General features: G+C 39.8%; 1 protein-coding gene across 1 annotated transcript in view; it reads left to right on the top strand.

The window, feature by feature from the left end:
- Gpc3 (glypican 3) overlaps positions 1-14112 on the top strand; it is a 341549-nt gene that overhangs the window by 213466 nt on the left and 113971 nt on the right. Inside the window, exons 4-5 of the mRNA NM_016697.3 lie at positions 3303-3436; positions 12275-12400. Of these exons, the coding sequence (NP_057906.2) occupies positions 3303-3436; positions 12275-12400 (260 nt within the window). The remainder of the gene's footprint in view (positions 1-3302; positions 3437-12274; positions 12401-14112) is intronic.

Genomic DNA, 14112 nt, shown 5'->3' with positions numbered 1-14112 from the left:
CCAATGCTTTAGTATGGCTGCTAATTGACTCTTACCTGGCAAGCCAAAGAGGTTTTAAATCATCCCACTATTAGCTACTATTAGAAACCTTGCCTGAGAGCTAGATTAAAATTGGATGCCCATTTTCTGTTTGACTTAAATAACTGTACCTTTTTTACTTTATTTTTTAATTGGTACTCTTCTCACATTGTGGATAATTTTTTTTTACAAGATATCAATCAGATCCTGACCAAACCCAATACTGGGATACCCCTGAACCTGTGTTGTTGATGAGAACTTAGGGCACAGAACAGTCCATGGAAAATAAAAATATGTTTTGAAGAAGGAAAAACCAGTGTAAAAAATCCCAGCTCTGCCTTTTGCTAGAACTGTCTTTATCAAAAGCCTAAGAATTTAAAATCTTTTTGTTTTTCCTGAACCTAAAGCAAAGTCACAGAATTTTTTTTAATTTTTAATTTTTATTTTTTATGTGACTTTGCTTTAGGTTCAGGGAAAAACAAAAAGGTTTTAAATTCTTAGACTTTGGGTAAAGACACCCACCTATCCAATAAATTTATTTCAACTAGCCAAATGTAAAAGTGGCAGCATTCTCGACCAAGTACATTACTCAGGGGATAGAAATTGGATTGCATTTCTTATTTAAGAGTTTAAAACTCCTAGGCAGGCTATTGATTTCCAAAACACCACTTGAGAGCCTGGCTTCTTTCATGAGTGCAGCTCAAGAGTGAGAAGCTGAAAGGCCATCTTCCATGGGAATGCCACATCTCTTTAAGTTAGGATTTCTGTTAGTGTCAGTTCTCTCAATAAGCTCAAGATATTTGCCTCCAAATTAGAGAGTGGAGATGAATGATGGTTTTGGTGTACCTTAAGTGGGAGTGGGCCATCCCTGGCAAGGCAAAGGCTTTGTGTGAGAGAAGAATTGGCTTCATGGTAGATTGCTGGAAGAAAGTACAGCCTGCCTGATAAGGTATGGTACATCTTAAATAGGAGCTAGAGGTGTCAGCAAGAATCCATCATTTGTCTTTTATCCCACACAATGCCTTGGGGACTCTTGTTGATAATGCCAGACTGGGAACTTGGGAGGAAAGATCAGACTACTGATTGGATACTTTGTTCTTTGTGCTTAAACGTCCTACTTTTGCTTCATCTGCTCCACATGCTAGTAGGCTAGAGTCCAGAGTGGGAATAAATACAAAGTCATGTTCTGGTCCAATAAAAATTCGATGATACAAAGGATCAATATTCCTTGGAAAGGGTCATCTTACAGCTAAGTTTTTCAACTAGACAGCATAATGTAATAGATTTTCATTTGGGTGTTGTATCTGGCACACATATACTTAAAGAGAACCCTGGTCTGGGCACCTGAATGTGATTGATATTTTGAACCCATTAAAACAGACCCTCACATTGATCTATGCTCATGACATAACATATAGGCACTTGAACCCAAAAAAAAAAAAAAAGGTTTACCTGCAGTTTAAAAATAGTAATAAGCATGTATTTGCCTATGGACATAAACTTACAATGTACAGTCTGCCAGTTATTTGTGTCTACAGCATATGCTTTCAAAATGAATAGAAACCAAGTCCTAAGTACAGTTAGGCAGCCCCTAGCCTAAAACACCGTACCAGACTCCCGAGGTAGAATGGATTCAGAGACTGTAGATTCTTTACATAGAGTTAGAATTAGCCCAAGTCAAATAGCATGGCATAGGCACATGCAAAGATGTCAATATCTGTCAATATGTCAGATGGAGTACTTCCTAGGATCTTCAGTTTGTTTTCCAGGTTAGGATAAATGATTGAGGAGAGCCAGTTTGAACATAAATGGAAGTAATTCTGCTGCTCATTTAATATGTTTTCTAACTCAAGAATTTGTGTGGGAAGCCTTCCATTGCTATGCAAACTAAATGACATGTATGCGTCTTTGCACACATAGATAATCCAGTAAATGCTATTGGGCCATCCTGAAATATCCAGAAGCCAGGTGACTACACAGAAGCGATGGTTTAGACTGGTATTTGAGGCTTGGTATAGTAAATAGAAAATCCCTTCAATTCACTTAATTTGCCTACAAGACTATAAAGTCAACTCTGTGAAGGCATGGAAGTGACACACAATCTGTTTTCACAAGATGCTTCCAATACTTTCCCGGAACTTTACAGCCTATACATTCACCTGAGCTGTGTTAGTCGGTGATGTGCCATTGAAGGTTGGTAATCTTTATTTCCAAAATAAAATGTAAACAAATAAATAGCAGGCATCATGTTGTAGGGAGGCAGTATTGTGTTAAGGTTAGAAGTCAGGTTAATGGTTTCAAAGGTAGTCAAAAGAATCCGCTGTCTATTTGCTTTAGGCAAGTCTCTTAACCTCCTTGAGCCTCAATTTCTGCATCTACAGAGGTGATATTATTTAACATAGTGCCTGGCACAGGGAGTAATATAATAAAGATGATATTCATACTTATATATATGCAATTTATATGGAAGTTGTTTTAGGCATTAGTCTGCAAGTAATATAATCACAGAAATAAGTTAGAATGGAGCTAAGCAAGCAAGGAAGCAGGTATCTTATTTTAAAATTCTTTGCCATGTAGGTGTGAAGGAAGTATCCAATAAATGTTTTTGAATGGCTGAGTGACAAGTAGCAGAAAGGAAGGAGGGAATCTGGCTTTCTTAAGTACCTTTGCTCTTTTAATCAAATCCTGCAGTTATTTAGGTGATACACAGCTCACAGCTGATGATACTGCCTATGGGTGGGTTGTTGTGCTTGCTTCCCTCATACCTTTGTAGGACATGCACATGAACAACTATACTGACAGTTTTCCAAAGACTTTGAGTCTAATAAGACACACTTGTAAGAACTGGGCACACTCTGTGCCCAGAAGGCTGCTCTTCTATCAAGAGGCCACTCAATGCCACCTCCAAAACCATTCCATCTCCCATTTCAGATGGTCTCAATTTTCTAAATTGCCTTTTGTGAACTTCTACATACGTACAAACAAACAACAAGTGCCATCAAAAGATATCAGCAGTGTCAGGACTGTGTTTTCCCTTTCTACTTAAGCATCTGAGTAGACTGCACTCAGAATGGTTCCATTACTCTTCATCCATCGAGTGCCTTCCCTTCCACTTCTGGTTCTTTGCCCTAAAACTTTATTTCATGATTTGACTCTATTAATGACTGTTCTCTTTGAAAGGAAATTGAGGGAGGAAATTGTAGTGTATTTCCAAATCTGTTTCTGCCATCATATCCATGGAATGATTGTACTATTATATTACATCTCTCTCTCTCTCTTTTCAGATTGGCAAGTTGTGTGCCCACTCCCAGCAACGCCAATATAGATCTGCTTATTACCCTGAAGATCTGTTTATTGACAAGAAGATATTAAAAGTCGCTCATGTCGAACATGAAGAAACCTTATCCAGCCGAAGAAGGTGAGAGAATTGCCGCCCGCCCCCCCCCCCCCGCCGCCGCCGCCATTTCAGCATACAATTAGCCATTGGATTTTCAGGACAAAAATCATTGAAGTTTCTTACATACATGATATTTAGTTCCTCTGAGTAAGATGCTTAATTAAGATCTATAATTTGTCTCTGTTAAAGAAAACTGCTACTGGTAACTAAGGCATATTTAAGTGTAAACTTTCCAGGTATAAATATCTAGTTGGGCAACATGGGGTAGAGTGAGCTTCCCTAATCAGGACCCCTTATTTATTTAAAAAAAACCAACATTTTCTACTTACAAGATCTTATAGTTCAATGATCTATCTTATGGTTATTCTCATTATTACCAGTAAGTTCACCAGAGGGAGGTTAGCGAGACACTATGAACATACATGAAACATTTTACACAGAACTGAGTGTGTCTTTCATAGTTCTTAAAACATCAGTCAGGAGCCAAAATGCAGGTTCTCATCCCCTTTCTTCCCATCCATCCCCACCCTTACTCAGGTTCTCTCCAACTATATTCAAGCTTCTCTGGGTTGTAGTTAAGAGGTAGAAATCACATTAGAAGCCTAGCACAACACTTAAGAAAATCATGCTACCCAAAGAATTGTCCTTAGGACCAACTCTGTTGTTTAGAGCTGTTTTTGAGCTTGAAGGCAACTTCCAAATAAATGAAATGATAATAAGAGAAAATGAAAAAGCTATAGGTTTGGATTAATAACAAGATTCTTTGGGGTGAATGTTATTAGAAGGGTTTCCTTTGGAAGAATGTTAGTACCTGTATACATTTCTTACTATGATCAGTTCAGCATTTCATACGCTCAAGAAAAGTGGATCCAACCTATGGACAGAAGCAGCTGACCTCTGTGGTTGAATTAGGGAAGGCTGAAAGAAGCTGAGGAGAAGGGCAATCCTGTAGGAGGACCAGCAGACTCAATTAACCTGGACCCCTGAGATCTCTCACACACTGGACCACCAAACAGACAGCACACACCAGCTGATTGAGGCCCCAACACACATACTGTAGAGGACTTCTGGGTCTGCGTTCATTCAGAGATGATGCACCTAATCCTCAAGAGACTGGAGGCCTCAGAGAGTTTAGAGGTCATGTGGGGTTGAGGGTGAAGGCATCCACGTGGAGACAGAGAGGTGGTGAGGAGGTGTGGGATGTGGAAAGTTGGAGGGTGGAGGGGGGAATAAAATATGGAGTGTAAAAAAATTAATTAATAAAAAGGGGAAAAAAGACGGGCGTGGTGGCTCACGCCTTTAATCCCAGCACTTGGGAGGCAGAGGCAGGCGGATTTCTGAGTTCTACAGAGTGAGTTCCAGGGCAGCCAGGGCTATACTGAGAAACCCTGTCTCATAAAACCAAAAAAAGGGGGTGGAGTAAATGTGCTCATCTATCAGCTTCAACACCCATACCCAAGATCTATCAGGCTTTACAAACAGAACAATTAGAAGGGAATGCTGTTGTAGTGTGTGTGGAAGTTGCAAGCAAGCTATCTGGGTCTGATTATAAATCGAAAAGACCTTTGCTTTATTAAAGTAACAGCACACAAAGAAACACAGGATTCCTTTGGCAGTATTCAGAAATCATCTGTTTGTTTTGTCTGCCCCCAACTGGGTACTTTGCAGCACACAGTTAGTCTTAGAAATAGCGTAGCTCTATTTAAAGGCAATTTTATACTCGACTGGTGGTCTGTGTACAGGAATGAAGTTTTCTTTAAGGAATACATGTTGAAAATATCTGTTGAGAAATTTAGACCACGGAAGGCAGAATACTGTGCACTCATTATGCATCAAAATAGAAGCAATCTGCTCATTACAGCCCTTTCCACCACTGATATGTTCAATGCACTTGGGTTTTCAGTCTCTCCCTCTTTGTTCCTCTTAATTTGTCCATCACCTACCTCACTTGTGATACTGCATACCTGGTCCTTTGCATAGCCTAGATACTGTTTGGTATAACACATGAGTAATACCTTTTACTTTTCAAATCCAGAATTGGTAGTTGAATAGTCCACCCAGAACCCTCACACCAAGCTTCTGGCGCAAATGTCAACCTGTGGTAAAGCCCCTCCACCCTTGTGGAATTCCCTATAAATATTGGAGCCTCCTGCTTCCTGTAATTTCCATCTGACTTAGTCTGAAGGGTCAATGGATTAGGAACCACTAGTAAGCTACACAGGGGGAAAAAAGTAGAAGGTGATGTCTCCATGATCCAAACCTGAGGCAAATTCCTGCCTCCTCTCAGACCACTGCTCTAAGTTTTGGTAGGCAGCCTTGTAAGTTCAGGTGTATCTTTCAGTCTCCGCTGGAAGCAATAGAATATATATTGAATGAGCCAGTATTGAATGAGACATTATCCTACCCCACATAAGACTTTAGAATAAAAAGCCTTCAACCATATCTACGTTCAAGTGCAAGACTTAGGGTATGATGAGTAAAGGAACCCTACCCAGTCCAGTTAAGGAGACAGACATACAAACTAATAATGTCTTATATTGAATTTGAGTCACCTAACAGAACTACCTAGAAGACAGTAACATTGTCATAGATGGAAGGATGGATCACAGCCTTTCTGGGAGGATCAAAAATGGCTACTTGGATCGGGTAGCTTTTAAATGCAGCCTAAGAGATAAGCAGGAATTCAAGTGATAAAGGACAGAAGGGGTGTTTCAGGCAAAGGGAATGGGAAGAGAGGAAGAATGATAGTATCAGTAGCAACAGAAAGATGTAGTTTGTGGTGAAAGTGGAAAAGTCTCCCTCCATTAGAATTAAGTATGATCTTGCACCATTCAAATTTGACTTGGTTTGGTTTTTGTCCTTTTCTGTCTTTTCAATTTCAAAACAAAACAATGACATCGTATTACTTTACATTAAGAAAAAAAGGAACCGGGCTGGAGAGATGGCTGAGTGGTTAAGAGCACTGTCTGCTCTTCCAGAGTTCCTGAGTTCAATTCCCAGAAGCCACATGGTGGCTCACAACCATCTGTAATGAGATCTGACGCCATTCTGGTATGCATGAAGACAGCTATATAGTGTACTCAAATAAATAAAATGAATCTTTAAAAAGAAGAAAGAGAGAGAGAGAGAGAGAGAGAGAGAGAGAGGGAGGGAGGGAGGGAGGGAGGGAGGGAGGGAGGGAGGAAGGAAGGAAGGAAGGAAGGAAGGAAGGAAGGAAGGAAGGAAGAAAGAAAGGAAGAAAGGAAGAAAGGAAGAGACCTTACTGAGAAGGGGGAGGTTCAGAATCTGAGGTCGGGGATGAAAGGCTCTGTTTAAATTGCAGTGCTTTCCAATTAGCACTGCTTTGATGCCTGCCCAAGGAGATCAATGTGAGAAAGTGAAGGCAGCCCTCTCCTCCACATCTGAAATTGGGGATGCCCTCCCTGGAATGATGGATGCCCCTTTGGAAAATCACATTCACCAAGATCCAATACTTTCAAATGGCTCAGGCCTGCAAAGGAACCCCATCCTTTAGTTCCACATTTCACACACTAAATGAAAATTTCTATGAAAATACCATTTCCTAAGCTGAAATGCTGTAAGTAAATGTTGGAGTTGTCACACGTGAGAGCCATAAGCTGTACCCTTTCTATGTCAATGACATGTCATATTCCTAGATTAGAATCAAAACACATTCCTTTGAAGTCAAATTATATCTCCATTCTCAGCCGAACAGGCTGTCTTAGTTCATAAGTTGTCTGTATGGAGTACCAACACAAAGACAAAAAATCTGAGAAAATTAACATGCCACCTAGTTTCAAGGGTCTTTCATTAAAAATGAAAAATAAAAATAGTCAACATATTGTCTTTTAAAATTATATGCATGAAGATGCTGTGAAGCTTCATTTAAGAAAAGATAAAAATAAAGTATACTTAGCTCTCATACTAGAACAAGTTTGAGCAGAGGTAACAGAAGACAAAGGAGAGGAGAAATGAAACACAGCAAACAGGAGGTAAATGAGTCCTGCCATACTTGGCTACCAAGGTGTCAGAGGACATTATTACCTGTTGTCACTGTTCTTTGGAAGCTCATTGACTCTCCCAGTTTACAGGGTCTTTTTTCTACCTTCAAAAGTAGTATGACTGCATCTGTTTTCAAGGTCAAATTGTTTCTTGGGAACCATGGTGATACAAAAGACATTGCAAAGCAATAATCCAGTACTCTAACAGTGTCTTTTGGGGCTCTGAGGGATTGGTCAGTATAGTATATGTCCTAAAGACCCAGTCTTAATTCTCTAAAAGACAGATAGCATTTTGTCTCACAAAGCTAGAGAGCAGCTTTATTTGAGAGCAGCTGATTTGTGACATTAAGTTCAGGGTCTTGCACATTCTAGGTAGGCGCTCTGATACTGAGCCACATCCCTAGCCTCTGTTTCATAATTATGTGATTTCTCTATAAACAAAATCTTAGAATTTATACTCTAAGAACCAGAAAAAAACCTAATGATAAATCAACCACGAACATAAGGCAGTATATCCACGTATCAACATAGTAATAGTATCTCTAGGTAGTAGCTCTATGATTTTTTTCCTTCTACCTTCTTTTTGTTTTTGGTTTTTTGGTTTTTGTTTTTGTTTTTGTTTTTGTTTTTGTTTTTGTTTTTGTTTTTCGAGACAGGGTTTCTCTGTATAGCCCTGGCTGACCTGGAACTCACTTTGTAGACCAGGCTGTCCTTGAACTCAGAAATCCGCCTCCCTCTGCTTCCCGAGTGCTAGGATTAAAGGCGTGCACCACCATGCCCAGCCCTTCTACCTTCTTTTATTTTCTAAATTACTCAAGGTGAACATGAGTTGCTTTTACAATAATAAAATCAAAAGACTTCATTTTAAAAGATGAAGGAAGAAAAGGACAGAAGTAAAGTTGAAGCTTTGCCTGTTATCTCAGCTACTAAGCAGGCTAAGGCAGAGGCATCAGAAGTTTAAGACCTGCTGGGCAAGATTTTGCACCAGTCGGGCAGTGGTGGCGCATGCCTTTAACCTCAGCACTTGGGAGGCAGAGGCAGGCGGATTTCTGAGTTCCAGGCCAGCCTGGTCTACAGAGTGAGTTCCAGGACAGCCAGGGCTATACAGAGAAACCCTGTCTCGAAAAACCAAAAAAGAAAAGAAGTTTAAGACCTGTTTAGAGAATTTAGTGAGACTTTGTCTAAAAAGCCAAAAGAGAGTGGGCATGCAGATTAGTGGTAGAACACTTGCAAGGCCCTAGATTCAATCTCCAGTGCCCACCCCCAAATTCTTCTCATTTCAGAAAGAACTTACTTATGCTTATGAATATGCACCTCAAAGGACGTGCGGTCTTAAATCATGTTGCACAAGTGTGTTACCTGGATGTTGAAGTTTAAAAATTATAAAACTTATGTAGACTATATCATTTCATATGTAATACATAGTGTCCCTCAGATTCATGATTATTGGAGAATGGGTCATGACTTACATTATGAAGATGACTGATTATGTGTGTGGGCACTGTAGTGGTGGGAGTTAACAAGGTAATCAACTCACATTCATTGTCCATTGAATCATCACAGCAACCTTGTGACCTAGATGCTATTATTACCTTCATTTTATGACAAAGGAAATCAAAGCTCAGACAAGTTTGGGATGTACCTAAGGTTGCATTTCTGCGTAAGTAAAACCAAGTTAGCATTTAAAACTCAGGTAGGTGAGATGCCAAAACCCTAGCGCTGAGCTACTACTCATGGAACATTGGAAGGGACTGCTCTGAGAACCCAGACACAATGATAACATGGTTGCTTAGTGAAATGGTGTTCCAAGTTGACAATGACTAATTCTAAAGGAAGTTTTAAAAGGCCACTCTCATGTGTCCCTCCTCGTTGAAAGAAGATATATGGAGCAAGATGACTGTTTCTCTTCAAGCTTCAAAACCTCTCCCTCAGTTCCAGAAACCATCTTAGGTTTTCTCTGTGTGTGTGTGTGTATGTGTTTGTGTGTGTGTGTGTGTGTGTCTGTCTGTCTGTCTGTCTGTCTGTCTGTCTGTCTGTCTTAGGTTTATTGCAGTCCCTTGTCCCTTTGACATTAGGTAGAACCTCATCTGGATCTTCCTCCACTTGTCAGTTATCTTTATGAGCAGCTAAGAAAGCTTCAAGGGTTGAAAGGCAGGGGAAAAGTCAGGATCCCTTCGTTTTCAACTTCTAGGGATATCAAATTGGAAGGCCCTGGCATGGGTTCCATTTTTATTGCCCTGTTCCATGTTTGTAAGAGTGTGTGTAGAGGTAGGAAGACGCCTAAAGGAAACTCTTTCATTAAAAAGGACATCTTTTCCCCTAGACTGATGCCCACGTTCCATTTCCTCATGGAGTAGGGGAAATTTCTCAGCCTTAGCCTTTAGTCTTTGAGCTTTCACTCTCGGGAACTGGATTATTACCTTGTAAAACAGAGCATCTCTCCTATTAGCCATTAATTGAACCCATCTTTCTCCTCTTGAGAAACTGTAGTGTTGACTTTTATTTTCAGAGCTCTGTATTGAGCCTCTTTTTCTTGGAGATTGACAGTGCTCAGATATCAGGCATAGCCAGGATGTGAGCATGCGCACAGCAGGAAGCAAGTATTGGAGTATCAGTCATTCCTTATGTCCCATAAGCTCTTCTGGTTGTTATGTCCATCACTCTGGCTTCCCTTTGACCCAAGCTTTTGTGGGCATGTACTGAAAATTATCTCTTCCTGTCACACACACACACACACGATAAAATAATAGTTTTATGGTAAATACAAAAATAGGATGAACTGCAAGATCATTTCCCCAAGTCTTCCAGTCTCAGCTGTATCTGAGAACATTGCTGGGCTCATGACTTCTACTACCCTTCAAATGGAAGTCACACCTGTGGATCCTCCTAAGGCCTATGCATCAGGTCACTCCATTCTTAGCCTGTACAGAGTGTTGAATAATTGCTCCTCTGCCAGAAAAAGACCAAACTTGGACTTAAACAGCATTGTTGCTTTCTATCACAGGCCATTGTTTTGACTTTTTAAAAATGTGTGTTTATTCTAAGTATCTGGGCTAATATCCACTTATCAGTGAGTACATATCATGTGAGTTCTTTTGTGATTGGATTACCTCACTCAGGATGATGCCCTCCAGGTCCATCCATTTGCCTAGGAATTTCATAAATTCATTCTTTTTAATAGCTGCGTAGTACTCCATTGTGTAAATGTACCACATTTTCTGTATCCATTCCTCTGTTGAGGGGCATCTGTGTTCTTTCCAGCTTCTGGCTATTATAAATAAGGCTGCTATGAACATAGTGGAGCATGTGTCCTTCTTACCGGTTGGAACATCTTCTGGATATATACCCAGGAGAGGTATTGCTGGATCCTCAGCCACCAAATGCAAACACTATTGCATACACCAGCAAGATTTTGCTGAAAGGACCCTGATATAGCTGTCTCTTGTGAGGCTTTGCCAGTGCTTGGAAAACACAGAAGTGGATGCTCACAGTCAGCTATTGGATGGATCACAGGGCCCCCAATGAAGGAGGTAGAGAAAGTACCCAAGGAGCTGAAGGGTTCTGCAACCCTATAGGTGGAAGAACAATATGAACTAACCAGTACCCCCAGAGCTCATGTCTCTAGCTGCATATGTAGCAGAAGATGGCGTAGTCTGCCATCATTGGGAAGAGAGGCCCCTTGGTCTTGCAAACTTTATATGCCCCAGTACAGGGGAATGCCAGGGCCAAGAAGTGGGAGTGGGTGGGTAGGGGAGCGGGGGGGGGGGGAGGGTATAGGGGACTTTCGGGATAGCATTTGAAATGTAAATGAAGAAAATACCTAATAAAAAATTGGGCCGGGCATAGTGGCGCATGCCTTTAATCCCAGCACTTGGGAGGCAGAGGCAGGCAGATTTCTGAGTTTGAGGCCAGCCTTGTGTACAGAGTGAGTTCCAGGACAGCCAGGGCTATACAGAGAAACCCTGTCTCGAAAAACCAAAAAAAAAAAAAATTGGAAAAAATTTGTGGATATCTATTATAAAAATATTTAAGTATATTTCATAAGTATATTCATTTATATAGTTTGATAACATGTTATATATTCATGTATAGCCGAAACAAGATAATAGGCAAAAAGTCTTGCTATATTTTATTTCTGTATGTTTATCTACTTTTGCATATTATATGTGCTCCTTTTGGCTCACTTTTATTATCATAAACAGCATAGAAATGAAAGCAAATAAATCATAATACATACTACTACAGCCCTTTCCCCTTTGCTCTGTGTCACAAGAAAAATAGTATACAGACAAAAGAACAAAGCAACCTTCTTCCTCTTAGCAGATGGGAGTTTCTCTAACTGTATAATCAGGAGAATTTCATAGAGCTTATAGTATTCTGAGCACCCTACCATTTGGATCTGCTGCCATTAGCCAGAGCCTTTATGGAAAGGGGCCATCTCTAGGGTAATAGCATTGTAAATTACAATCAATGTACTCAATTACGCTCAGAAACCAAAAGCTATGTAGTGCTCTGGTGTGCCTTGTAATCAGCACCTTTGAGAATGTAGGTAACAGCATTCTGAATGGGGGGAAAAAAAGGAAGCTGCTGTACGTGTGAGAAAATGGATGTTGGAATTATATCATCCTCTTGATAGGAACAGCATCTTCTGTGGAAGGCAACCTTCCCCCACCCCTACTATCATTTTATTGATTTTTTTAAAGCTAAATTGTGGCCTTGTAGCTAAGAATGTCTTTAAAATCATTTATTGCTCTAATCAGCCTGGCAGAGCTTTTCTGTCATGCTGATAAGGAAATTAAACTTTTCTCATACTGTGCTCACTTGCCTCTGATGCACAGATGTTTTGTTTTCCTTTCAGGGAACTGATTCAGAAACTGAAGTCTTTCATCAACTTCTATAGCGCTTTGCCGGGCTACATCTGCAGCCATAGCCCCGTGGCCGAAAATGATACCCTGTGCTGGAACGGACAAGAACTTGTGGAGAGGTAATCTTTTGTGAAAGTTAGTTATGTGTAGCAACATTTGACAACTAATCATATCCGAAGATTGATTAAATTGCCTTCCTTCATTAACTTCATAGGAAAAATTCTCCACATAACATACCTATAAGCATTTATTTATGATGGTCCAAATGCTGTATATAACTTGTAGCTCTCAGAGAATTTGCTCATTTTGAAGCCCATGAAGAACTGCATATTCAGGGATATTTGACAAAGTATAAAGCATATGGTGAACTTTTCTCCGTCTTCAGTTATTTTCATCTTGTCACTAGGTGGACCATTATTCCTTCTATATGAAACAATCATATTCATGCTGACTGCTCTCAGTTATTGGGAGTGAACTTTGCATTACACACCATGCTAAGTAATTTGTATATATTAACTTTCTTTGCAACAATCCAATGGAATGAATGCTGAAAATGAAGAAAACAAGAAAGGGAGGGGAAATAGGGTACCATTTGCTGAAATGTTTGCTCATTTAAGGACTTTTAGTATAATCTATAGTAACTGTCATATCATTGTTTATAAAGAATTTGCTCATCACTGACAAGAAAAGAATATATTCATTTATTTAGCAAATGTTGAACACCTTGTTAAGTGCCAGGCATCTGGAATTGAGCAATACAGATGAGCATCTAGCAGGTCAATGGTTCTTCATCTCCAGTGTGCCATGTATAGAGTACTAGCTTGTAATTAGAGTGAAATCTACATGATAGAATGCTTAGGAGCCTACAACCTGCTTTTAAAGATGTGCAAGTTTTGTAAGCATACAAAGAGGAGAGTATAAAAGAGACTTGGAATGGAATTCTGAGTCTTTGCCCTGACTGGTTGCTTAACTTATAGAAGGCAACCTGATCTCCCTAAACCAGCAGTTCTCAACGTGTGATTCACAACCCCTTTGGGGGCCAAATATCAGATATTTCTGCATATCAGATATTTACTTTGATTCATGACAGTAGGAAAGTTACATTTATGAAGTAACAATGAAATAAATTTGTGGTAGAGGGTCACATGAAGAACTGATTTTAAGTGTCACAGCATCAGGAAAGTTCCACTAGTTCTGCGTGTTTTTCTTTCGTTGTTCAGTCCTTCATACACTCAAAATTTATAATTTTCTTTGTCTTTGTCTTTGCCTATTGTTTAATTTTTAAGAACTTCATCTATCCTTCTCCTCTTCCTTCTCCTTTGCTATCTCCTCCTACGTCCAATTCCTCCTCCCAATTTTTCACTTGTTTTATCTATTGATTTTTTATTAATTTTTATTTTATGTGCATGAATGTTTTGCCTGCATGTATATCTGTGTGCCACATATGTTCTTGGTACCCATAGAGGACAGAAGAAGGAGTCAGATCTCTTGGAAGTGGAGTTACAGACAGTTGCGCACTGCCATGTGGGCTCTAGGAAGTGAAACTAGGTCCTCTGAAAGAACAGCAAATTCTTTTAACCACTGAGTTATCTCTCCAGCCTCCTCTTCTTTAAGTTTTATAGGTAGGTAGGTAGGTAGGTAGGTAGATAGATAGATAGATAGATAGATAGATAGATAGATAGATAGATAGATAGATAGATAGATAGATAGATAGATATTAATCTGATCTGGTGCAGCAAGCCTCTGATCTTAGATGCTCTGGAGTTTGAGACAGAAAGCTCAGCACCTGCCTGAGTTACAGAGACACTACATGTTAAGTACAAAGCTAGAT

Source organism: Mus musculus, chromosome X (assembly GCF_000001635.26).
Source record: "Mus musculus strain C57BL/6J chromosome X, GRCm38.p6 C57BL/6J".
Lineage (NCBI taxonomy): Eukaryota > Metazoa > Chordata > Mammalia > Rodentia > Muridae > Mus > Mus musculus.
Note: the sequence above shows the minus strand (reverse complement) of the source record. Positions and strands in the feature narration are given on the sequence as shown.